The 24,226-nt window shown below is 44.8% G+C and overlaps 1 protein-coding gene across 1 annotated transcript; it reads left to right on the top strand.

The window, feature by feature from the left end:
* Positions 1-1,473: 1,473 nt before the first annotated feature.
* LOC123373821 (cytochrome P450 2H2-like) lies at positions 1,474-23,966 on the top strand. The gene is made up of 9 exons (XM_045022982.1): positions 1,474-1,701; positions 2,978-3,140; positions 4,368-4,517; positions 12,302-12,462; positions 14,948-15,124; positions 15,513-15,654; positions 16,338-16,525; positions 19,985-20,126; positions 23,270-23,966. Exons 1-9 carry the CDS (start codon positions 1,522-1,524, stop codon positions 23,449-23,451), a joined length of 1,485 nt encoding a protein of 494 aa, XP_044878917.1. The 5' UTR covers positions 1,474-1,521; the 3' UTR covers positions 23,452-23,966.
* The last annotated feature ends 260 nt before the right edge of the window (positions 23,967-24,226 follow it).

Genomic DNA, 24,226 nt, shown 5'->3' with positions numbered 1-24,226 from the left:
AATTCTCCTCTCAACCTAGCTACATATACAATGGAGGTTAAAGTTATCTAACTACGGTGCTCAGAGAGAAAGTTTTCATAGCCCTGAGTGACATAGCAAAGGTGATCTAATTTTTAAGTGTAGATCAGACATAGCAGTCTGTGGCTAGGATGTGACAAAAGAGTGCTACAGTGAAGAAAACGTAAGACTTAGAGAAATGGAGGCAGAGTTAAGGTTGTTTGGTGATATTAGACACCCAGTGTGACACTGTGGCATAGAGGTCTTGTGTGGTCCTCCAGTGTATAAACAGGGGAGCAGTGAATAGGAATAGGGGTATGATTTTGCCTCTGTGTACTGGTCTGGTAGCCACATTTTTAAAAGGATGTTGAAAAATTATAGCGAGCTCCTTGAAAAGCTCATTCTGTTTAGCTCCTCAAAATGAAGACTGAGAGGTGACTTGATTATATGGAATAAACACCTTCAAGGGGAGAAAATAGCAGCTATTAAAAGGCTGTTTAATATAGAGGGGAAAGGCAGAACAAGAATCAGTGACAGGGAGTGGAAGCCAGACAAACTCAAATTAGAATGAGGCATGTTTTTAATACTGAGGGTGATTAACCACTGAACAGATTACCAAGTGGTGAATTGTCCATCTCTTGAGGTCTTCACATTGAGATCTGGTGCCTTTCTGGAAGATCTGGCTATTGGTTATACCCAGGATGTCAGAGTAGAGGATCTAGATTCTTCTGCCTGAAAGCCTTTTGACTCAATGTTAGCTCTGCATTTAAAAACTTTGAAACCACTTGTTTTCTTTTAAGCTCCACCCTGACCTGAGGAGTTGGTCCTTTCGCATCATGGACCCTGATCAAATCCCATTAAAATAAATGGGAATATTTCCACTGACTTCCAGGTCATGTCAAGTCTTGCATCTCAGAGACTTTATGTTTCAGTTTGAAACCAAGAATTATACAGGTTCAATATAAGGGGGAGGGGAGGGTCACACCATTTTTTAAATGTTAACCAGACTTTGTGAAATCTCCAAAGAGGTTCAGGATTCAGTTTCAATTTTTATCAAACATTCAGCTTGGTGTTTTTCTTAAGTGTCTGCTGCTCATCGATCTATATGCTAAATCCTGGAGAGCAACATGAAAAGGAATCATCATTATATGTATATAATGTTCCAGGTGGTACCAAGCCGATGAGGAACATTTAACCTGATGGGTGCAGAGAGAGGATGATTTCATGACAGTTTGGGCAGTTTGACAGGGATTCAGTTTATGATTAATTGTCATGCTCTGTCAGTGAGTACACAAGGGCAAACAGAGATTATATACCAATAAAGGTTCAAAGGAATTCATTCCTAGTGTGACAGCTCCAGTCACCATTGTTAGTTCAGAGTTTATCTTGTTAACTCAGAGGAACTGAGAGCTCCTATTGGCTAATTGCTTGCACCCCCTTTTGCTGTGTAGAATATAAAAACTGAGGAGTCTGAAATACAAAGTAACTCCCTGTTAGAACCCAGAATAATTGCTGCACTCTGCAATGGAACCTCTGGGAGTAACAACTGTTTTCCTGGTGATTTGTGTTTCTTGCCTTCTTTTCCTTTCAGCATGGAGAAAGATGTCTGGAAGCGGGAAGCTGCCTCCTGGCCCTGTTGCTTTTCCCATCATAGGGAACACACTGCAGCTGACTACGAAGAATTTACCCCAACATATAGATGAGGTAAGGGTGTTTTCATGGTATCAGTTGCTGGGTTATAGGTGGACATTAAGCAGAGCCTGGCTTAAGCCTAGGCTGGTGGCAATTCCACATCAACTCAAATTTCTGACTTCTTATTTCACAAAACAATCAATCTTAGATGCTAGATGTAAATGGTTGGTGATAATATATTTCTCATATTAGAGGGGGTCTTATTCACAGCTAATCCAGAGTGCTCCCCGCCCCTGCAGCTGCACTGCAATGTGTATGAGTTATCACAGGGTGCAGAAAGTGGTCTCGTAGGTTACGTAAGGAACTGGCAATCAGGTGCCTTGCGTTCTATTCTTACCTCTGCTACAGACTCCAGGTGTGCTCTTGAGCGTGTCACTTAACCCCATCTGTGCCTTAATTTTCCCATCTGTAAAATTGCTCTAATGATATTTGCCTCCATCACAAAATGATGGTAAGGCAGAAACTGCAGCTCAGGTTTGAAGAAATGATATTGTAGTGTTGCATGTTCTGGCATTTTAGCGAGCTCTGCAAACACAGCCTGGGATTGGACAGACATCATCTCAAATAATGAGGATTGTACAGGGAAAATTCTGCCCCCAGTTACAGCTGTTCACCCTCATTGTCTTCACATCATACCGAGATACAGATGTGTTTGTCCGTTGATTTGCACAGGTGTAATCAATTGGAAATTGAATACTAATTCTGTTGGTGATATAAAAGGGGAAACAGAATCTCACTTCTGTCTGTCTTTGGCTCTGCAGGGCTGACAGAAGTAAAATGAAGGGAAACGCTCTCTTGCTATTGTCAAATCAGCTGCCATGACTGAATAAACACAGGCAGCATTTCTGTGGAGTTAAAAGTGTCATTTTTACATAGAGCTCAAGATCAACATTGAAAGGCCCTGTATTAATGCAGTCTGCTCTTATAATGAGATAATTGTATAACACAGACAGAATTATCTTGGGAGCACTCAGACACATCTATAGGGAAAAATGTTTAAAATATGAGGATAACAAAATGAAGCACTGAAAAGTCAGGAAGTCCCAGATCCTCCAAGATATGTAGGTATGTAACTCATTGAAATCCATGGAGTTAGGCTCCTAAATACCTTGGAGGATCTGGGCTGAAATGGCCAACTCTGGATGATGATCAGTAGTAAAACCTGCCTAGTATTAGCTCAGTGGCATGAAAGCAATTCATCAATTTATAATTTGATTTTCTCAAATTCTTATCCTAAATAAGTGGATCTAAGTTAAAATTTATTGGTCTTTGTGCTAAACTTTTACAGCTCAGTGAAAAGTACGGCTCGATTTTCACAATATACTTAGGCTCAGAACGGGTTGTGGTGCTGTATGGATATGAGATTATGAAGGAAGCTCTGATCGGTCTCGGGGAGGAATTCAGTGGAAGAGGAAGTATGCCATTATTTGAAAAAATGGCCCAGGAACCAGGTACATTTCGAATAACTTCAGCATATAGAGCTGATGTTCTCTGTATGGGGAGAACACAATTGAGAAGAGAAAAGTTTCAATAATGCAGTAGTAAAAATTGGATAAATAGTCTTGGTGCAGGAAAGAGCTCATTCTCCATTGCACCACTGGTTTACTGACCTGAATGGTTCTTAGCATATCACTACAGGTTTTTGAGAGGTAACAACCAGGCCAATCTACTTTACAAAGTGCAGACTAAAACCAGGAGAGGAGGGCTGGATTGGCAAAAAGGGTCAGAACAAACCACGAATTCCTATCCTCTTCCTCCCCTGTCCTCACTAACTAGGTAGATTCCATGAGTAGAGAAGGATTTTTTTTTATCCTTTCATGATAAAAAGTGAGGGAGTAATAAATATGGAAATGCCAAGATGTTCTTTTCAGGAAGTCCTTTATCTCCTTTATTCATTAAGTGAAGTATAGTTAACTTACTATCACAGTGACTGTGAAAACTTCAGCGTAGTTATTTGATTACACAGAAAAAAACTATGTGAAAGGAACATTATTAAGGTTGTAAAGTCAAGCACTCAGAAGTTAGGAAATGCTAGAGTTAAGATTTCAGAGCGGTAGCCGTGTTAGGTTGTATCAGCAAAAACAACGAGGAGTCCTTGTGGCACCTTGGAGACTAACAAATTTATTTGGGCTAGAACCAACTTCATCAGATGCATGGAGTGGAAAATACAGGAGCAGGTATAAATACATGAAAAGATGTGATATAATGGCCAATTAACACCTTTGCAGTGGTGGGATAATGGGGGGTTAGTAGTCAGTAGGGTGTCTTATAAATTGTTGCAGTGGGCCATAAAAACAGTGTCTCTGTTAAGTGTGAAACTCTTTTGTAGTCTGTGCCACCTTGTTTTTAGCTTGGACACTATAATTAACTGCTGCAGACCAGAGGAAGAGCTCGGTGCAGCACAAAAGCTTGTCCCTTCCACCAACATAAGTTGATCCAATAAAAGATATTACCTCACCTACCTTGTCTATGTCATGTCCGGGGTCCAACATGGCGACAGCAATGCTGAGAACAGTAATGACAATGTAGCTGTAATGTCATCTCCATAGTAGAAAACGGGCACAATATCAGTTAAATTGAAGTTGAACCTTTGACTCACCAATGTTTGGGTATTTTTCAAATAGGCAAACTGAGTCTGGCCCTCCCTCCTTTCATTTCTGTTCTCTTCCCTTTTCCAGGTATTGTTTTCAGTAATGGGGAGCGGTGGAAGAATCTCCGTCGGTTTGCCCTCACTAATCTGAGAAATTTTGGGATGGGGAAGAAAAGCATTGAGGCGCGTATCCAGGAGGAAACCCATTTTTTGGTGGAAAGGCTCAGAAACACACACGGTGGGGATTGTTTCATGTCTGTTGGAATTTGAGGAGTCAAAGACTCTTGTCTTTCTATTTTTCATGACATTTAGTTCAAACGTCTTATAACTTAAGCCATTAATTGCACATATAACAACCTGTGTTAATGTAATGGGAAAGGATGGGTGAAATGTTCCAGAGATGACCATTTCTGGCTGTTTCTTTCTCACATTTTCTCCCCTGTGATCTGTGATCAATGAGCAAAGGGAAGGTATTTGTCTATAGTGTATAGAGACCAGCACAGTGAGCCATATTAGAGTGGGTTGGTTCCCAGTGTGTTGGATTAACAAGACACCAAGGCCTACAGTTTGCTGCTTCTCATTTTTTTCTCAGCTAGACGTCTGATACACATTTGGCACCTCCCTTCTATAGTGATGGGCTCCATAGGAATGTTTGAAATCACCGTGAACATTTACATGACACTCATTTTTTCTTATGTTATTCCTCTTCATTCCTTGCGGAAAATAGGGCCTTCCCTGGGGGCTTCCATCTTTGCCAGTCTCCTACTGCAGTCTGAGCTTCTTCCGATGTCAATTTGATAACTAACAATTCTGCTTATGTTGTGCATGTTCATGTTATTCATGGTCTACCTTATTGCTTCTTGCCATGGGGGTCCAACGCCTGTCTTATTATATTATTCCAGTCTTTTGTCCATGTATGTTCTAGCCAGCTGCATTCCAGAATTTCCTGTCCCATCAGTTTTTGTTTAATCTTTCTCCATAGTTCTTCATTTGTGATTTTTTTTCTACCCTTCTGATATTGAGGACTTGTCTACAGCAGCTGTTTATAAGAACTCGGAGTAAAGGTAATAAAGTCTCAATACGTCTTGTGGCAAACCCAGGCCAAATGGCTACAAAGGGGGGGGTAGGAATTAGTCCCAGGGGGATTAAAAAGGCTTCTCCCTATCCATTGAGGAGAGACAGCTGTGAGAAATTAGGTTCAGCTGGAACAGGGGTTACCAGGGAACTAATTTGGTTCAGATGGCCCCAATTGCTGGTGACCTTTTTAAACCCTCCCTGGCAGGGAAACAAGGGGGGAGTGAGAGAAGCAGAGAAGCTGCCAGCAAATAGGTGCAGCAAGGCTCTGCCCTCTTCCAGCAAGGAAGACTGCATTCTGTCCCCAGAGGGGGAGCAAAACAGCAAGGGGCTGACTGAGAGGAGGATCAGCCAGACCCTGCGTGACTGGGGAGGCTTTTACTTTGCCCAAGCCTGTGTCTCCAAGGCAAAAAGGGACTGAGCCAGCAGGGGAGAAGCAGGTACTTTGCCACACATGGTGTAGAAGTGGGATTTGATAGCGAGTGTGGCTCTGTGGCAAGCCATCTCAGGGCAAGGTAAATCACAAACAAACAAAACAAAACAAAACAAAAAAAATGGAGGACGTAGTGAAGGCGCTGTTACAGGCCACTACAGCCCAGCAAGAGGCTACCAGGGTACAGGTGGTGGCCCAGCAAGAGTCAGTACGTGTCCAACAGGAGACCAACCAGCTGCTGATGAGCCAGGCGGCCCAAGATCGAGCCACCCTGAATGAAGTAGTGAGCCAGCTGAAAGCCCTGGCCACGCTGACGCACGGGGCCCAGGGGACCCGGCTGCTACGGGCTACCAACTATTTACAGAAGATGACTACAGATGACGATATAGAGGCATATCTCCTCGCATTTGAGAGGATGGCACTGCGGGAGGCCTGGCCCCAAGACCAGTGGGCAGGCCTCCTGGCCCCATTCCTGTGTGGGGATGCCCAGAAGGCCTATTTTGACTTGACCACAGACGCAGCTATGGATTACCCCCAGCTGAAGGCGGAAATCCTGGCGAGGACAGGCGTGACGCCAGCCATAAGGGCCCAGCGCTTCCATGAGTGGAAATACCAGGATGACAAAGCACCAAGGTCCCAGCTATTTGACTTGATACACCTCGCCTGGAAGTGGCTTCGCCCCGAGACCCATGGGCCAGAGAAGGTAGTGGAAGTCCTGGTCTTGGACAGGTACATGAGGGGGTTGCCGCCAGACATACGAGGGTGGGTCTGCCAAAATGATCCCTCCTCTTGTGATGAACTAGTTGCTCTCGTAGAGAGACACCTGGCAGCCCAAGAACTTTCTCGGACCACCGAGGAGGGGAGGCGCCAGAATCGGAGACCAGTCTCTGCGCTGAGGCCCCGGTTTGCCCGAGCGCCAGGCCGGACAATGGAGGGGAAGAAGGAGGCGGGAGAGCAGCCGGCAATCCCGGAGAGGCTGGAGGACTGGGGGAGAAAGACTCGGGGGATAAATCCGAGCAGCCCGAAAAATAGGGGGCTGCCCCAAGCGGGGTACCGATGCTATGCCTGTGGTGAATTGGGGCATATTGCTGCCCAGTGCCCAAATCTAGGAGAGCCTATGCAGTGTGAACTGGGAGATATAGGGGGACTATGTGATCTAATAAGTCTGGTTGGGGTTGCGATGGTCCCGCATAGATACACTAGACCTGTTAAGATGAACGGTATAGAGACCACAGCATTAATTGACTCGGGAAGTGCAGTCACATTAGTCTCGGGGAAGCTGGTCAGGCAGGACCAACTATCCCGGGCCAAACGCTCGGGAATATCCTGTGTGCATGGGGATGTCAACTATTATCCAACCATCCCTGTAAGCATAGAAGTTCTCGGAAACCCCACTAAGTTGACGGTGGGAGTAGTTCCGAAACTCCCTTACCCTGTCCTGATCGGACGAGATTTCCCGGGGTTTGATGGCCTACTCCCCGGGGACGAGGTAGAAGAAAATAATGACCCTGGGACCCAAGGTGTGGTCCAGATAGATGACCCTTCCCCAGCCTTCCATGAGTTTAGCCAGGATTTGTTCTCCCCGCCGGGGAAGCCCAGGAAGACTCGGAGGGAACGGAGGGCGGATAAAAGGAGGGGGACGAGGATCCTGACCCAGTACCAGAAGTCTACGCTGGCCGGGGAAAGAAAGGGCTCGGCTGACAGCGGGGCTGGGTCGGCCATCAACAACCCTATCGTTGGACCTGGTTCCCCAGGGGCTGTCCCCGAAGGGGAGATGGAGGTAGACCCCCCAGAATTTGGTCAAATGGGGACCGCACATGGGAATTTTGGGCAGGATCAGGCCAATGATCCCATATACCACAATATTCAGAAGGAAGTAGTCGAGGTAAATGGGGTCCCAGTGGAGGGGAGAGTTAAGGGCCCCGGGCCATATTACGTGATTAAGAAAGATCTGCTATATAGAGTAGTCCGGGTCCAAGAGCAAGTTATAGAACAACTCTTGGTCCCCCGAAAGCATCAGAGGGCGGTAATGGATCTGGCCCACAATCATCTGTTCGGGGCCCATCTAGGGGTAGATAAGACCCTTGATCGGATCCTACAGAGGTTTTTTTGGCCTGGCATTTATGCGGCCGTCCGGCGATATTGTACCACCTGTCCGGAATAGAGTCTCGGGCCCCGACCATACTTAAGGGCCTCTCTGGTACCTCTGCCAATTATCGAGGTTCCATTTGAGTGAATAGCTATGGACATTGTATGGCCATTGGAGAAGTCAGCCCGGGGCCATCAGTACATTCTGGTAGTGCTAGATTATGCCACCCGGTACCCCGAGGCCGTACCCCTACGGAATACCATGTCCAAGACCATAGCCAAAGAATTGGTCCAAATTTTTTCCAGAGTAGGAATACCTAAGGAGATCCTGACGGACCAAGGGACCCCCTTTGTGTCTAAACTGAGGAAGGACTTATGTACCATGCTCCATATACGAACCCTTAGAACGTTGGTCTATCATCCCCAGACCGACGGCCTTGTTGAACATTTTAATAGGACATTGAAAAACATGTTACGGAAAGTGATTAGTCGTGACAGGAAAGACTGGGACGCCCTGCTGCCTTATGTACTGTTTGCTGTACGGGCGGTTCCTCAGGCTTCCACTGGATTCTCCCCCTTCGAGCTGTTATATCGTCACCACCCCAGGGTCATACTGGACCTGGCTAAAGAAGACTGGGAAGAACAGCCGAACCTGGGGAGAAACGTTGTGGAACATGTGCTGGAGATGAAAGACAGAATAGCCCGAGTCGCTCCCCTTGTGCGCGAACACATGGAGAAGGCCCAAGGGACACAACGGACGTACTACAATCGTCAAGCGAGGACCCGGAAGTTCCAGGTAGGGGACCGGGTGATGGTGCTCATACCCACAGCGGAGAGCAAGCTCCTGGCCAGGTGGCAGGGGCCATATGAGGTAATAGAAGCTATAGGAGAAGTCGACTATAAGGTCCGACAACCAGGTCGCTGGAAGCTGGAGCAGATCTACCATGTAAATCTGTTGACACCGTGGCAGGATAGAGAAGTTCTGGTGGTTGCGCTGGGGGCACCATCCCCTACAAGCAACCAGCCCGACCTGGTGGGAATATCCCCAGAGTTAACTCCGGAACAACGGTCAGAAGTGATCAGCCTGATAGAACGCAACCAGGACATGTTCTCGGAAAAACCAGGAAGGATGACTGAGGTTCACCATCACATCTTCACAGAGCCCGGAGTGAAGGTGAACATCAAGCCATACCGGATCCCGGAGCCAAAAGAGAAGAGATTAGGAGAGAGGTCAGGAAGATGCTGGCCTTAGGAGTCATCGAAGAATCGCATAGTCAATGGTCCAGTCCCATGGTTTTAGTGCCTAAGCCAGATGGCAGTACTAGGTTCTGCAATGACTTCCGCAAGCTGAATGAGGTGTCCCGATTCGATGCATACCCTATACCCAGGATAGATGAGCTGATTGACCGATTGGGAAAGGCACGGTTTATGTCTACCCTTGACCTTACCAAAGGCTATTGGCAGATCCCCCTGGCCAAGGCTGACAAGGAGAAGACGGCCTTTGCAACTCCAGAAGGACTATATCAGTACACCGTTCTCCCCTTTGGGTTGCATGGGGCTCCCGCTACCTTCCAACGGCTAATGGACAAACTGTTACGACCCCATGGAAAGTACGCGGCAGCCTATCTCGACGACGTCATTATCTATAGCCCCAACTGGGAGACGCATGTGGAGAAGGTAGAAGCAGTCCTGGACACCCTGAGGAAGGCAGGACTGACTGCAAATCCGTCCAAATGTTCAATCGAGTTAGCTGAGGCCAAGTACCTTGGGTATATAGTGGGGAGGGGCGTGGTGAAGCCCCAACTCAACAAGTTAGAAGCTATACAGAAGTGGCCCCGTCCACTCCGGAAAAAACAGGTCAGAGCATTCCTGGGACTAGTGGGGTACTATAGATGGTTCATTCCCCACTTCGCCACCAGGGCATGCCCATTAACAGACCTAACCAAAGCTCGGGGCCCAGACATAGTAAAATGGTCTGCTGCAGCCGAAGCTGCTTTTGCAGATCTGAGGACGGCCCTTTGCACAGATCCCGTATTAGTAGCTCCGGACTGGGGGAAGGAGTTTATCCTACAAACGGATGCCTCTGAAGTAGGGCTGGGGGCGGTGCTTTCACAAATGGTTGGAGATGACGAACACCCCATCCTCTTCCTCAGTAGGAAGCTCCTACCTAGGGAACGGAAATACGCCATAGTGGAGAAGGAATGCCTGGCAGTAAAGTAGGCCATAGAAAGCCTCCACTACTATCTACTTGGGCGGCGGTTTACCCTGGTGACGGACCATGCCCCTTTGCAGTGGATGCACCAAAACAAGGACAAAAATGCGAGGGTAACAAGATGGTTTCTGTCGCTTCAACCCTTCTACTTCAAAGTACGACATAGGTCTGGAACCCAACATGGCAATGCAGATGGCTTGTCGAGGGTGCACTGTTTTCCGACCCAAGTAGCCCAACCCCGTAGTGTTGAGCAGGGGGGGCGGATATGTGGCAAACCCAGGCCAAATGGCTACAAAGGGGGGGGGTAGGAATTAGTCCCAGGGGGATTAAAAAGGCTTCTCCCTATCCATTGAGGAGAGACAGCTGTGAGAAATTAGGTTCAGCTGGAACAGGGGTTACCAGGGAACTAATTTGGTTCAGCTGGCCCCAATTGCTGGTGACCTTTTTAAACCCTCCCTGGCAGGGAAACAAGGGAGGAGTGAGAGAAGCAGAGAAGCTGCCAGCAAATAGGTGCAGCAAGGCTCTGCCCTCTTCCAGCAAGGAAGACTGCATTCTGTCCCCAGAGGGGGAGCAAAACAGCAAGGGGCTGACTGAGAGGAGGATCAGCCAGACCCTGCGTGACTGGGGAGGCTTTTACTTTGCCCAAGCCTGTGTCTCCAAGGCAAAAAGGGACTGAGCCAGCAGGGGAGAAGCAGGTACTTTGCCACAGTCTCCACATTTCAGCACGATGTAGTAAGACTGACTTTACAATGGTGCTAAATATTTGACGTTTAGTTGGGGAGATAAGATTTGTATTTCTCCAGATTGGATTTAGAGTTACAAGGACGTGTCTGGCTTTTGCTATTCTGGCTTTAATGTCTTTGTCTGTTCCACCAGTTGTACTTGAGATTCTGCTGAGAAATATGAAATATCAGAGCTCTTCTGTATCAATACCAGTGACACTCTTAAATAATTATTTATATTCCAGTAATGTCTAACAGTCCCAGCTGATATTGGGGATCTTTGCGTATGGATTTTTGGAACAAATGGTTTGAGACAATCCCTGCCCCAAGCAGCATACAACTTAAATAGACATGAATGAAACCAGTGGAAGAAATGAATGATTTTCCCTGCTATTTTAGAGATGGGGAACTGAGACCCATGCCGGTGTCTCAGCCACAAGATCATCTGCCTCTTGCAATATTTAATGCAACATTAAGGGCTAAATTAAAGTTGGCTCTGCCCATCTGGGAGAATTGTGAGTGGCAGAGGAGAATGCACTGAGACCCTTCCCCGCCCATGGTACAGGCAGAAGAGAGAGCCACTTTACTGCTGCTTCTGCTGCTTGTGCACTCTGAGCCAAGGGGCAGCTATTGCTGTTGGGAATGAGTCAAAGAGAATCGACGGGTGAGGGACATGAGCAGGGGTCTGGTGCATGAAATGCTGCTTCTGGATGTTCCCCATGAGCACTGTACTCTCAGGTCAGAGGGGTGCCCATAATTCCCAGGAATGTTGTGCTGGTCTCTCTGATGCTGCAGCCCCAGATTAGCTCTCAGTTAGCAGCCCTGTGTGTTCTTTGTGCTTTTGAGGAAAGGAGAACCTGAAACGGAAGCTAAAATGTCACTGGTGAGCCAGTGGGAAATTCAGCCTCTCCAGCTGCGTTAGCTGAGCTGTGGGGCCTGCTTAGCACACTCTGAAGGCGGAAAGCAGACCCATCCCCCTGCTGTTGTGCTGGGAGCCTTTATTCCTTCCCTGGCACAACAACAGTGTATTTACACGGCACGGCCCAGGCTGGCAATGCCAAGGGGAGATTGCTGCGCTCTGGGAGTTAGTGATGATGCTACAACAAGACAAGCAGTGGCTCAGACAGAGCCCTCTGAGCAGGATCCTGTTGTGAAAGGGTTGGGATCCTTTCTGTGAAATGGACCCCAAGACAGACATGCAGGTGTCACTCAGAGAGTCACTGATGCCCCCTGGTCAGACCAGAGTGTGCCAGGCAGAGAGCAGACAGAGTGAAAACTGATCAGCAGCAGAAAAAGTGGCAAGTGTTTAATTTAGTGTGTGAGAGGTAGGAGGAGGGATTCCCATCCTCCCCAGGGAATATTGCTATCAGCCCCACCTTGAGCCTTTCCCTGTGGTTGGAGATCCACAACATTACTGTGCTGCCAGTGACTCTGATGCGGAGGGTGAAGACACTGAATTAAAACTGACTCTTTTTAGTTTTGTTTTGCTCCAGGGCGGCCATTTGACCCCACCCTCTTCCTCACCCATGCCGTCTCCAATGTCATCTGCTCGATCGTCTTTGGGGACCGGTTTGACTATGAAGATAAGAAGTTTGTGACTTTAATAAATATCATAGAGGAAAATGGCAAGCTCCAGCGCTCTCCCTGGACAGCGGTATGTTCAGGGGTTTATTCCATTCTTCTCCTTTATACTGGGCAGGGGCAGAGATTTTGTTTCTTTAACTACACCTCTACCCCGATATAACACTGTCCTTGGGAGCCAAAACGTCTTACCGCGTTATATCAAACTTGCTGTGATCCGCCGGAGCACGCAGCCCCGCCCCCCTGGAGCGCTGCTTTACCACGTTATATCTGAATTCATGTTATATCGGCTTGCGTTATATCGGGGTAGAGGTGTATTAATTTTCATTAAACAATTGTGATTTCAGATTCCCAAAACGGTCTCCTTCTCCTCATTAGGCTTCTGCTACTACCAAACTGATCCTCCAGCTTCTTTCCATGGGTTGTTTAAATTCCCTCACAAAACACTTCATTAGCTCAGAATTAAGTTTGCTTGAGGACATTCTCTATCAACACAATTGGTAAAAATCAAGGAAATCACCAATAAAAACACTGATATCAACATCAATATCAAAACATGCCCTAGCAGTTTTGCAATGTGATAGGTGAATGTGATCACATTCTTCACCTCCAAAGTAAACTTCCTTTCACTTCCAGTTCACAGCCAGCCACCACACACACACCCCTTTCCCGAAAACCTCACCAATTGCACAATGAAGGGTTAAACTCTCTGCTGGCATATCTCAGTCAAAATAAATGGAGTTACACCACGAGACCCTTTAACTGTCACTTCAGGAAGTCTAAAGTATTTTCCTTTTAAAGTCTATAATGGTTTATTGCTGCCTAAGAAAATCTGTGATCAGAGCTAAGGTTGGACACTTGAGTGCAGGGCCAGCTCCAGGGGTTTTGCCGCCCCAAGCAGCCAAAAAAAAAAAAAAAGCCACAATCACGATCTGCGGCAATTCAGCGGGAGGTCCTTCGCTCCGAGCAGGAGTGAGGGACCCTCCACCGAATTGCCGCTGAAAAGCTGAAAGTGCTGCCCCACTCTGGAATGGCCGCCCCAAGCACCTGCTTGATAAGCTGGTGCCTAGAGCCGGTCCTGCTTGAGTGGGTTTTTTTGTTTGTTTTTTTTCCCCAAGAAAAGGATGTGTATAGTGGGGATGGTTTCATGTTGGAAGAAATGAAGTGTGTCTTAGCTGATATAACTGAATGTCTTTGACGGGGTCCCTGGGGTGCAACCTGGAACTGTGGTACTGCCGAACCTCTGTCCCTCCAACCCGGGCTCCCTGTCACCTGTGATGCCATGAGAAGCTGCAAACCTATGGCAGGTACTTACACAGCAATCCACAGACAGGGACACATCCAGCTGAGTTACATGAATGCTTCTCCCAGCCGCTCATGAACTAACAATAGCAAGGCTCCAGCCAATTCCCACCAGCTCCCCAGCCTTTCTCCCTGCCCTGGTCAGAAGCCTGACCAATATACGTTTATAACGCAGTCTGCCCCTCCCTCAATGTGCAGAGGACATGCACCAGTTTTTGTTTCTAAGCAGATTTCTCAAGCACTTCAACCAAAACCCACTGTTTTAGGTAAAATATAAAACAGATTTATTAACTACAGAAAGATGGATTTTAAGTGATTATAAATGGTAGGCATAAAGGATAGAGATGGTTACCAAAAATATAAAAATGAGCTTACAATCTAAGTTCTAGAAACTAATCAGGAGTTGAATTAAGCAGGGTCTCACCCTGATAGATAGTCCAAGCAGGTTACAGATCTTCAATACACAGTCTGGAATTCTCCTCCAGCCCAGGACCACCTCCCCAGTTCAAAGTCTTTGTCCTCCAGATGTGTTTCCAGATGTTGAGTTGTGGGAGGAGAGGGGCCAAAATATGTGGCCACTGTTTCCTCTTTTATATCCTTAGTCCCTGTGCCTAGAAGACACTTGTCTCAGCATGTCCTGGAGAGCTTCCAGAGTCCCTTGGTTGAGAATCTCGCTGGAGTGGTATTGTGCAATGGGGTGATGGGGTCCAGTAGTCCCTGTTGTGTGGTGCTTGCGCAACTGTCCTTGAAGTGTAAATGCCTTGATTACAAGTCTCCTGTTTATTAGTGGTCACTGGGTACACTCTGTCCTCAAGTACCTTCCTGTGAGTGGTTTGCTTTCTTTGTATATATTTCAGTCACAACCGTACAGCAAAGTCTCATAACTTGATCCACAGTAATGACATACACATTTGGACAGAAATATGTGTTTCAGCAGATAATGATTTTTCATATATCTTTCAGAGTATGCTTTGCATTAAACATATTATAATTATATGAGAGTGGTGAATATGGGGTTCCAGGGTGTTGCTTAGGAGTACAGAGTGCCACAATGTCACTGCACTGCTTGTGAGGAATTTATGTATGTTGCGTAGTCTGATTTAGTAGAGTTTGCAACGTTATGTTGCATCCATTTTGATAAAAAGGTGCCACAGAAGTATTGTATTGTGCTGCTGTAGTGAGTCATTTGAGTGAACGCTATGATTATCCGTTGTGTCCAGATAAATCCAGCTGTGTTTTTCTTTCACCCTTTACAGCTGTACAATTTTTTCCCGACTCTCATGGATTACATGCCTGGGCCTCACCATAAGCTATTTAAAAATGCTCAGGAGTTCAGCAGATTTGTTCTGGAGAGAGTCAATATGCACAAAGAGTCTCTGGATCCCAGCTGTCCTCGAGACTTTATCGATGCTTTCCTCATCAAAATGGAAGAGGTATGTGAGGGAAGTAGCCCTTCCTCTTTACTGTGGAGAGGGTTATATGTATCATTGGGATTAATTTGTTAAGCAATAACAGAGTACATGGCTTTGGAGAAGACCTGAGGGGGACACATGGTCTCTGCCCAAGGAACATACATTATAATGGTTAAGCTCTGCTCTCCTCCTTCATGTAAAGAAAAAAAATCACCTTATTGGACAGAAAAGGCCCAATGCACCACAGTAATGATGCTGAAATCTCAAGTGCAATTGGCATATGTGTGGGATTTTTATGATGATCAGAGGTGGGTCATCTGTTGGGTAGAAGAAAATATATATGAATATCTGAATATATTCTACAGTTTTACTGTCAAGAATCAAAGATCTTCACCAAATCTTTTTGCAGGAGCGAAAGAATGGCCAGTCAGACTTTAATGTGGGAAGTTTGGTACGAAGCACAGTAGAGTTATTTATTGCTGGAACGGGGACAACCAGCGTCACCATGAAATTTGGACTCCTGATTCTTCTGAAATACCCAGAAATAGAAGGTAACACCATTACAACGGACATTACTTGTCCCCGTATTGATAGTCTGAGCAAAGGGTCCAAAAGGCTGAATGGGCCATTCTGATTGAATTCATCTCTCAAATCCAGATCAGTACTGAGGCTCCCACGCAGGGGGAGGAATTAATGCAGTGGGAGCCTCTGCTGTCACTGACCGTGTGGTGCCTGTGCTGTGAGTCACAGATACTTTCACATTCCAGGCATGTGAAATGGCAATGTCATTGTGTCTTCAGATTTAGTCAGTTTGTCAGTGTTAGGATTGTGTAAGGTTCTAAATCAAAGCTCTGCCAGTGCTAGAGACTATGTACAGAGCAGTCAGGTGCAGGGTGAATTCCCACCTCATGAGCTTCCTCCATCTGCACACTGATGATTGACTTTGGTGAGGAAAGGTTTAGGACCAATCTCTTGCTGAGCAGTTGGTTATATGCACTTGTGGTAATATCCCATTATGTCTAGTTTGTATCATAACTGGGCATGAGTAAAATCACTGCATTGGAATTATATTATTGCATTTTGTCATAGCTGCCATGATCAGTAGCTTCTGTAACACCAAACTGACCAGTTTTGTTATAATCCCAATTTGCATACAGTGTGACACAATGGTGAGCAAATCTCTGTGAATCCTGTTCTTTATCATTATTGTTAAACCTCATTAATCCGATGACAGAAAAAGTTCATGAAGAGATTGACCGTGTGATTGGCCGAAGCCGAAGCCCCTGCATGGCGGATCGAAGCCAGATGCCCTATGCAGATGCTGTGATACATGAAATCCAGAGATACATCAATCTTGTCCCATTAGGTTTGCCACATGCCGTGACTAGAGATGTTCATCTCAAACAGTATGTTATTCCCAAGGTCAGTTCTCAATGGGTCTGTGAAGGGTCAAGTTCTTTTACCCTTTTTCTCTTTTTAATGTTGTTATTCACTATAAAAATGCTTCAACTAGATTGTGTGTGGTGGCTGTTTTTGCTGATTTATCAATAATGTACCAGTTATTATTGAATCTTTTCAAACCTCTGCATGAACAGAAGAGCAGTTTGCAATCTGCAGGCTGGGCTTTCATTCCAGGACAGGGTTTCAGATCGTAGATGAGAAATAGGGAATAACTTTAGCAATGGTACTCAGCTAAGCTTTTGATATCAAACTAGTGTGTGCAAAAATTCTTCTTTCTATTTTGAGGCCAAAGGGATTTTGTTTCAGGGGAAATTTCTTGGCACAGTTAGTTCAAAAACAAAACAACATAGCAAATGCGAATGAGCAATGACTGAATAAGTTCAAAAAGTTTTGGAACCCTCTTCACCTCTGCTTAGTTCTGAACTGAATGCAAGTCAATCAGTACAAATATGAAACAAAACAAAAACTACACTTCAGGATTAAGGCATTTTTAACAGTGAGTCAAGCTCATACAGTTAAGTCTTGGTTTTTGTATATTAAATGTTGAAAAATAGACTTAGATTTATATTAAATAGACTAACAGGTTCTAAGGCCGGAAGGATCATTCTGATAGTTTAGTCTGACCTCCTACTTAACACGGGCCATGGAACTTGTTCAAGAGCACATCTTTTTTTAAAAAAAAAAGAAGAATCCAATCTTGATTTTAAAAAATTGTCAGTGATGGAGAATCCATCACGTCACTGGGTAAATTGTTCTGATGGGTAATTACTCTGACTGTTAAAAACTTCCACCTTATTTCTAGTATGAAATTGTCTAGCTTTGGCTTCCAGCCAGTGGATGATGTTACATCTCTCTCTGCTAGGCTGAAGAGCCCATTATTAAATATTTGTTCCCCGTGTAGATAGTTATAGATTGCAGTCAAGTCACCCCTTAACCTTCTCTTTGTTAAACTAAATAGATTGAGCTCCTTGAGCGTATCACCATGTCATGAACATACAGCTAAGGGTAGCATAAAATCCCTCCTTTTCCTGTAAAGGGTTAAGAAGCTCAAATAACCTGGTTGGCACCTGACCAAAAGGACCAATAAGGGGAGAAGATACTTTCAAATCTGTGGGGGAAGGTTTTTGTTTTGTGTTCTCTTTGTGTGTTCTTTCCGGGACAGCAAGGAACCAGGGCAAGGAAAATACATTTAGTAAAGCCATACCTGAACTAAGCATCTAAGATTACACATTGTAAGTAATAGGAAGGAAATGCATTAGATTATTTTATGTTTTAGCTTGTGAATTTTCCCTATGCTAAGAGGGAAGTTTATTCCTTTTTTTTTTTTTTTGGTAACTTTAAAGTTTTGCCTAGAGGGGAATCCTCTGTGTTCTTGAATCTGATTACCCTGTAAAATTACCTTTCATCCTGATTTTACAGAGGTGGTTCTTTTACTTTTTCTTTATAATAAAGTTCTGCTTTTAAGAACCTGATTGTTTTTTAGTGTCCTAAAACCCCAAAGGGCTGGTCTATGCTCACCTTGTTTGCTCTCAAGCCTCCCCAGGAAAGGGGGTGAAGGGGCTTGGGGGGATATTTTGGGGAAACAGGAATTCCAAGTGATCCTTTTCCTAAATATTTGTCTAACTCACTTGGTGGTGGCAGCGATACCGTTCCAAGGACAAGGAAGAATTTGTGCTTGGGGAAGTTTTTAACCTAAGCTGGTAGAGTAAGCTTAGGGGGTCTTTCATGCGGGTCCCCACATCTGTACCCCAGAGTTCAGAGTGGGGAGAGAACCCTGACACACCATAAGGCATGCTTTCTAATCCTTTAATCATTTGAGTTGTGGGCACCAGAACTGGACACAGTATTCCGGCAGCGGTCTCACCAGTGCCAAATATAGAGGTAAAATAACCTTGCTACACCTACTCAAGATTCCCCTGTTTCTGCATCCCAGCATAGTGTTAGCTTATTTGGCTACAGCATTACACTAGGAGCTCATGTTTAGCTGATTATCCACCACAACCCACAACTCTTTTTAAGAGTCATTACTCTACTTGGGTAGAGGCCACATCCTGTAAGTCTGGCCTACCTTCTTTTTTCCCAGATGTGTACATTTACATTTAGCTGTTTTAAAATACATATTGTGTGCTTGCACCCATTTTACCAAGCTAGCTATATTGCTCTGAATCAATGACCTGTCCTCTTCATTATGTACCATGCCTCCAATTTCTGTGTCATCTGCAAACTTTATCAATGACAATTTTGTGTTTTCCTTCAAGTCATTGATAAAAATATTAAAATAGCATAGGGCCAAGAAACAGTCCCTGCAGATCCCACCAAAAACAGACCCACTCACTGACAATTTCCTATTGACAATTAAATGTTGATCCCTATCAGTTAGAGAGTTTTTAATCCATTTAATTTGTGCCATATTAATTTTGTATTGTTCTGTTTTTTAATCAAAATGTCATGTGATACCAAGTCATGCCTTACAGAAGCCTAAGTATATTAGGTTGTCACTACTACCCTTATTAACCACCCTTCTAATTTAATCAAAGAATGATAATAAGTTAGTATGACAGAATTTATTTTCCATAACCCCATGTTGATTTGCATTAATAACATTACCCTCCTTTAGTTCTTTGTTAATCTAGTCCCATAAAATCCGTTCCATTATCTTGCCTGGGAGCAATGTGAGGCTGATAAGCCAGTGATTACCCAGGTCATCCTGTTGACCCTTTTTTAAAATGGGCACAGCATTAGTTTTCTTCCCCACTGTTTGAAAACTTATTGAAAATCAACATTAATGGTACAGCAAGCTCCTCGGCCAACTCTTTAAAAACTCTCAAATGCAAGTTATCTGAACCCACTGGTTTCAAAATGTCTAACCTTAGTAGCTTCTGCTTAATATCCTCCAAAGATACTAGTGGACAGAGATATGAGGCCAAAAGGGACCACTGTGATCATTTAGTCTGACCTCCTGTGTAACATAGGCTATAGAACTTCCCCAAAATAATTCCTTTGATGTAGCTTCTCTCTCACTTGCAGGCGTATGTTGCAAGGTCTAATATACTGAATAATAATAAAATTTAGCTCCTGTATCTCAGGGCTCTTTACGAAGAGGAGATAGTATCACTATCCCCAATTTACAGATGCAGTAACAAGGGGTCTGAGACTGAAAGTGACTTTCCTAAAGTCACTCAATGTATCCTAGCTCTGCCAGTGAGTAGTACAAAGGGTGGACTGTAGTTCAGTGGGCATAACTGTGCTCATAAAATTTTAAGATTTCTGCTTCTGGTTGAAAGCATGACATTCAGGGCATGCAAGGAAATAAAGAAAAACAAAGATGGATCCCACAGTCCAGCTCAGTGAATTTTGGGGGCTTCTCTCTTTTGGATAGTATCCACTTTAACTCTTTTTTTTCTGCATTTGCTAATTCAGGGCACCACGATATTCCCTGCACTGAAGTCAGTTCTATATGACAGAAGGGAATTCCCAAACCCAGAGCAATTTAACCCAGGACATTTCTTGGATGAAAATGGTGCCTTTAAGAAGAGTGACTTCTTCATGCCTTTTTCTGCAGGTAAAAGAAGTTGTTTTTATTTCAGGTCCCAGACTGTCTTCTAGCTTTGCCTTGAACTTTCTAGCGGCTCTCAGACTGTTTAGTGCAGAGTGTTTTCAGGTGTCCCATGAAGCAGAGTCTCTCATGCTAGCAAAGCATCTATCAGTCTTTAAAGAGTGTCACTTCCTGTTCGTTGTCTGAAGTGAAATTTTTTACTAGATATACAATCCCCGCTCTTCGCTGGAGAGATATTGTAGAAATGCAGGGCTGGAAGGACCTCGAGAGGCCATCAAGTCCAGCCCCCTGCACTGATGCAGGATCACATAAATCTACACCATCCTTGACAGGTGTTTGTCCAGCGTGTTCTTAAAATCTTCCAAGAATGGGGATTTCACAACTTCCCTTGGAACCCTGTTCCAGAGTTTAACTACCATTAGAGTTAGAAAATTTTTGCTAATATGCAACCTAAATCTCTCTTGCTGCATATTAAGCATATTACTTGTCATACCTTCAGTGGACAAGGAGAACAATTGATTCCTGTCCTCTTTCGAACAGCCCTTAACATATTTGAAGACTGTTATCAGGTCCCCCCTCAAACATCTTTCTCAAAACTAAACATTCCCAGTTTTGTTAACCATTTCTCAGAGGTCAGGTTTTCTAAACCTTTGATTGTTTTTGTTGCTGTCCTCAGGACACTGTCTAATTTATCCACGTTTCCTAAACTGTGAATCACAGAATTGGAGAGGATACTCCAGCTGAGACCTCACCAGTGCTGAGCAGAGTGGGATAATCACCACCGTGTCTTATATATAACACTCCTGTTAATACACCCCAGACAGGGCTGGTGTAACAAGGCAGCCACCAAGGGCGCCAAGATTTGGGGGCACCAAAAAGCAGTGACCCACAATTTTTTTTACACTACAGTGGAGTCACATCTTACACGGGGTTAGGGTCTAAGGCCAGCACATAAGAGGAAAATCACGTATAGTGAAAATTACCATAAAGGACAGTACACACAGTATACACTGTATACACTAGAACAGGGGTCCTCAACCTACGGCATGTGTGCCAATTTTTATTTCAATGGCAGGCTGCAGGTCCCAGCCGCCACTGAGCCCACTGCCGGCCTGGTGTTCCATTCACTCAGTTGGCAGCAGGCTGAGTGGGGCTGGCAGTGGGCTGAGCAGGCCTGTGGCTGGGAACCCTAGACTGGCAGCGGGGTCTGGGGATCCATCCGCTAGCTCCTGCCAGCTGGGGTCCCAGCTGCTGGCCTTGCTCAGCCCGCTGCCAGCCAGGGTCCCAGCCGCTGGCCCCGCTCAGCTCACTCAGCCCGCTGCCAGCCGGGGTCCCAGCAGGCGGCTCCGCTCAGCCCTCTGCCAGCCCTGCTCAGCCCGCTGCTGGCTGAGTGAACGGAACCCCAAGCCAGCAACGGGCTCAGTGGTGGCCGGGACCCGCAGCCTGCCATTAAAAAAGAATCAGCTCGCGTGCCACCTTTGGCACACCTGCCATAGGTTGAGGACCTCTGTTCTAGTGTATACATTGTATACTGTGTGTACTGTACTTTATGGTAATTTTCACTATATGTGATTTTCCTCTTATGCGCTGACCTTAGAACCTAACCCCCGCGTAAGACGTGACTCCACTGTATTCATTTTTGAAAGTTTATAATAAGCGTGCTCTAGGGGGATGGAGTGGGACGGAGGGCGCAAGGTGGAAGTTTTGCCTTGGGCGCAAAATATCCTTGCACCGGCCCTGAATGTTGTTAGCTTTTTTTTGCAACTGCATCACCTGGTTGACTTGTATTGAATTTGTGATCTACTATAACCTCCCTGGATTGTTTTCAGCAGTTCTACTGCTTAGCCAATTATCCCCTATTTTATAGTTGTGCATTATAATAGTGCAAATATAAGCATACTCTCCACTCCATTATCCAAGTCATTAATCAAAATATTGACTAGTATTAAACACAGGAAAGGCCCTTCTGGGACCCCATTTTATACACCCTCACAGTCTGAAAGCAAACCACTGCTAGCTACTCTCTGAGTATGTTTTTTTTCAACCAGTTCTGAACCCACCTTAAAGTAATTTATCTAGACCACATTTCCCTAGCTTGCTTATGAGAATGTCATGTGGGTCTGTGCCAAAAGCCAAAATATATCACATCTACTGCTCCCCCTCTGTTTTTTAGGCCAGTAACCCTGTTAAAAAAGGAAATCAGGATGGTTTGGCATGATTTGCTCTTGACAAATCCATGCTGGCTATTCCTCATAATCCTATTATCTTCTAGGTACTTACCAATTGATTGTTTAATTTGTTCCTGTATTTTTCCAGGCTGACTGGTTGACAATTCCTCAGATCCTCTTTGTTCCCCTTGTTAAAGCTAGGTACTATGTTTTTCCATTGCCAGTCTTCCGGGACCTCACCCATCCTCCATGAGCTCTCGAAGTTAATTGCTAACAGTTCTGAGATTGCCTCACCTAGTTCCTTAAGTTCATTGGGCCCTGCTGACTTGACTACATCTAACTGATCTGAATATTCTTTAACCTGTTCTCCCCCTAATTTGGAGTGTGTTTCTTTCCCTTTGTTGTTAGTATTAATTGTGTTGGGTATCTGGTCACCTTTCACCTTTCCAATGAAGACTGAAGCAGAATGGGCATTAAATACCTCAGCCGTCTTGATGTCATCCAGGGGCTACTTAACTTCTCTACTTGACTCCAAGCAACTGCCACTCTGTTAACAGTACCTTTCAGCCTTCTTCCTCCATCCTGCGATTCAGGACACCCACACCTCTCTACCTGTTACTTCTCTCCTGCTACTCTGTCATCACCATGTCACTCCCCCAGAATACTGTTTAGCTTGTTTGGGAAATGGATAATCTGTTTATCAAACCCCACATCTTCCTACCCTTCATCCCCAACTGCCTTTAAAATGGCAATATAAGGAACTCAGTTCTTCAAATGATCTGTGAATTGCTTCTTAAATGCCCGCAAACTTTCTTAGTGTCCTGAACTCTGAGAGACAGCCATTATCCTCCATGCACTTATCTTGAATTACTCTGTGCATCTAATTTTAATACTGAGATTTTGCTTCCATAATAACCGTATTTAAAATGTGCTGCAAAGAAAGATCTCCAGCATCAACTCAAAATTCCTTTTTCATTGCAGGGAAGCGGATTTGCGTGGGAGAGGGTCTGGCTCGGATGGAGCTATTTATGTTACTGACAACGATTTTGCAGAACTTTACCTTGAAACCTGTTGTTGACCCCAAAGACATTGATATAACTCCAGAGTCAAGTTTTGTGTCAAATGCACCAAAATCATTCCAGCTCTGTGTTCTTCCTCGATAAAGACAATGAAAAGTCACCTCAATACCTTAGACCTGTGCATTTGTTTGATTGTTTTTTATTCTGAACTCATTAACACAGGGACAGAAATAAACTCATTGTCTTCAGAGAGAAAGATCAACTACTAGTTTTTTTATGTAACTTCAATTTAACAATTATATGTAGTATCAAAAATTAACCATAAAATTGACTCAGAACCCACGCAGAATAACTGTGTACTGGTCTCAGACAGGCTCAGGTGTGAAGAGAAGCTGGGTATGTTTTCAGTTCATTTGTGGTGTAGCTGACAATTATAGAAACTTCTTTAGGCAGATGTAAGACTTCTTTATTGACAAGGAGTTACTAACTGCGTCCAGCCCTTTGGCTGGTCAGAGCTCATGAGAATAAATTGGGATGATGTAATGCTTTTGGCTCAATATCCTACTTTGATAGGCAGAGTTTCTGTGGCATTGGGCTGAACTAGAGTTTCCCCTCCCCTGCTCATTCATGCAATTTAAAATAAATGCACTGTTAATAAAGTTGCTCCTCGTTAATTTTCCAACTCACCTCAACACTTCTATATATTTACATATTTATGTAGTTTTGTGATACATATTCCAGACCTGGGGCCAAGCCAGGAGGTGCAGATTTCTTCACCAAATAGTCATTGAACCAACAAGACACGGCGCCATTTTAGATTTGTTATTGGGCGGGACATGGTAGTGAGGACCTCATGGAACAACTGGTTGTAGGGGACAACCTTGGTTCAAGTGATCATGAGCTAATTCAGTTTAAACTA

Source organism: Mauremys mutica, chromosome 7 (genome assembly GCF_020497125.1).
Source record: "Mauremys mutica isolate MM-2020 ecotype Southern chromosome 7, ASM2049712v1, whole genome shotgun sequence".
NCBI classification, from domain to species: Eukaryota; Metazoa; Chordata; order Testudines; family Geoemydidae; genus Mauremys; species Mauremys mutica.
This window is presented reverse-complemented; position numbering and strand designations above follow the sequence as displayed.

Coding starts and splice junctions, on each gene's coding strand:
- LOC123373821 (XM_045022982.1), top strand. CDS start 1,522: ATGGAACCTCTGGGAGTAACAACTGTTTTCCTGGTGATTTGTGTTTCT. Junction 15,125..15,512: donor TCCTCATCAAAATGGAAGAG/GTATGTGAGGGA, acceptor ATCTTTTTGCAG/GAGCGAAAGAATGGCCAGTC. Junction 16,526..19,984: donor AACAGTATGTTATTCCCAAG/GTCAGTTCTCAA, acceptor TTGCTAATTCAG/GGCACCACGATATTCCCTGC.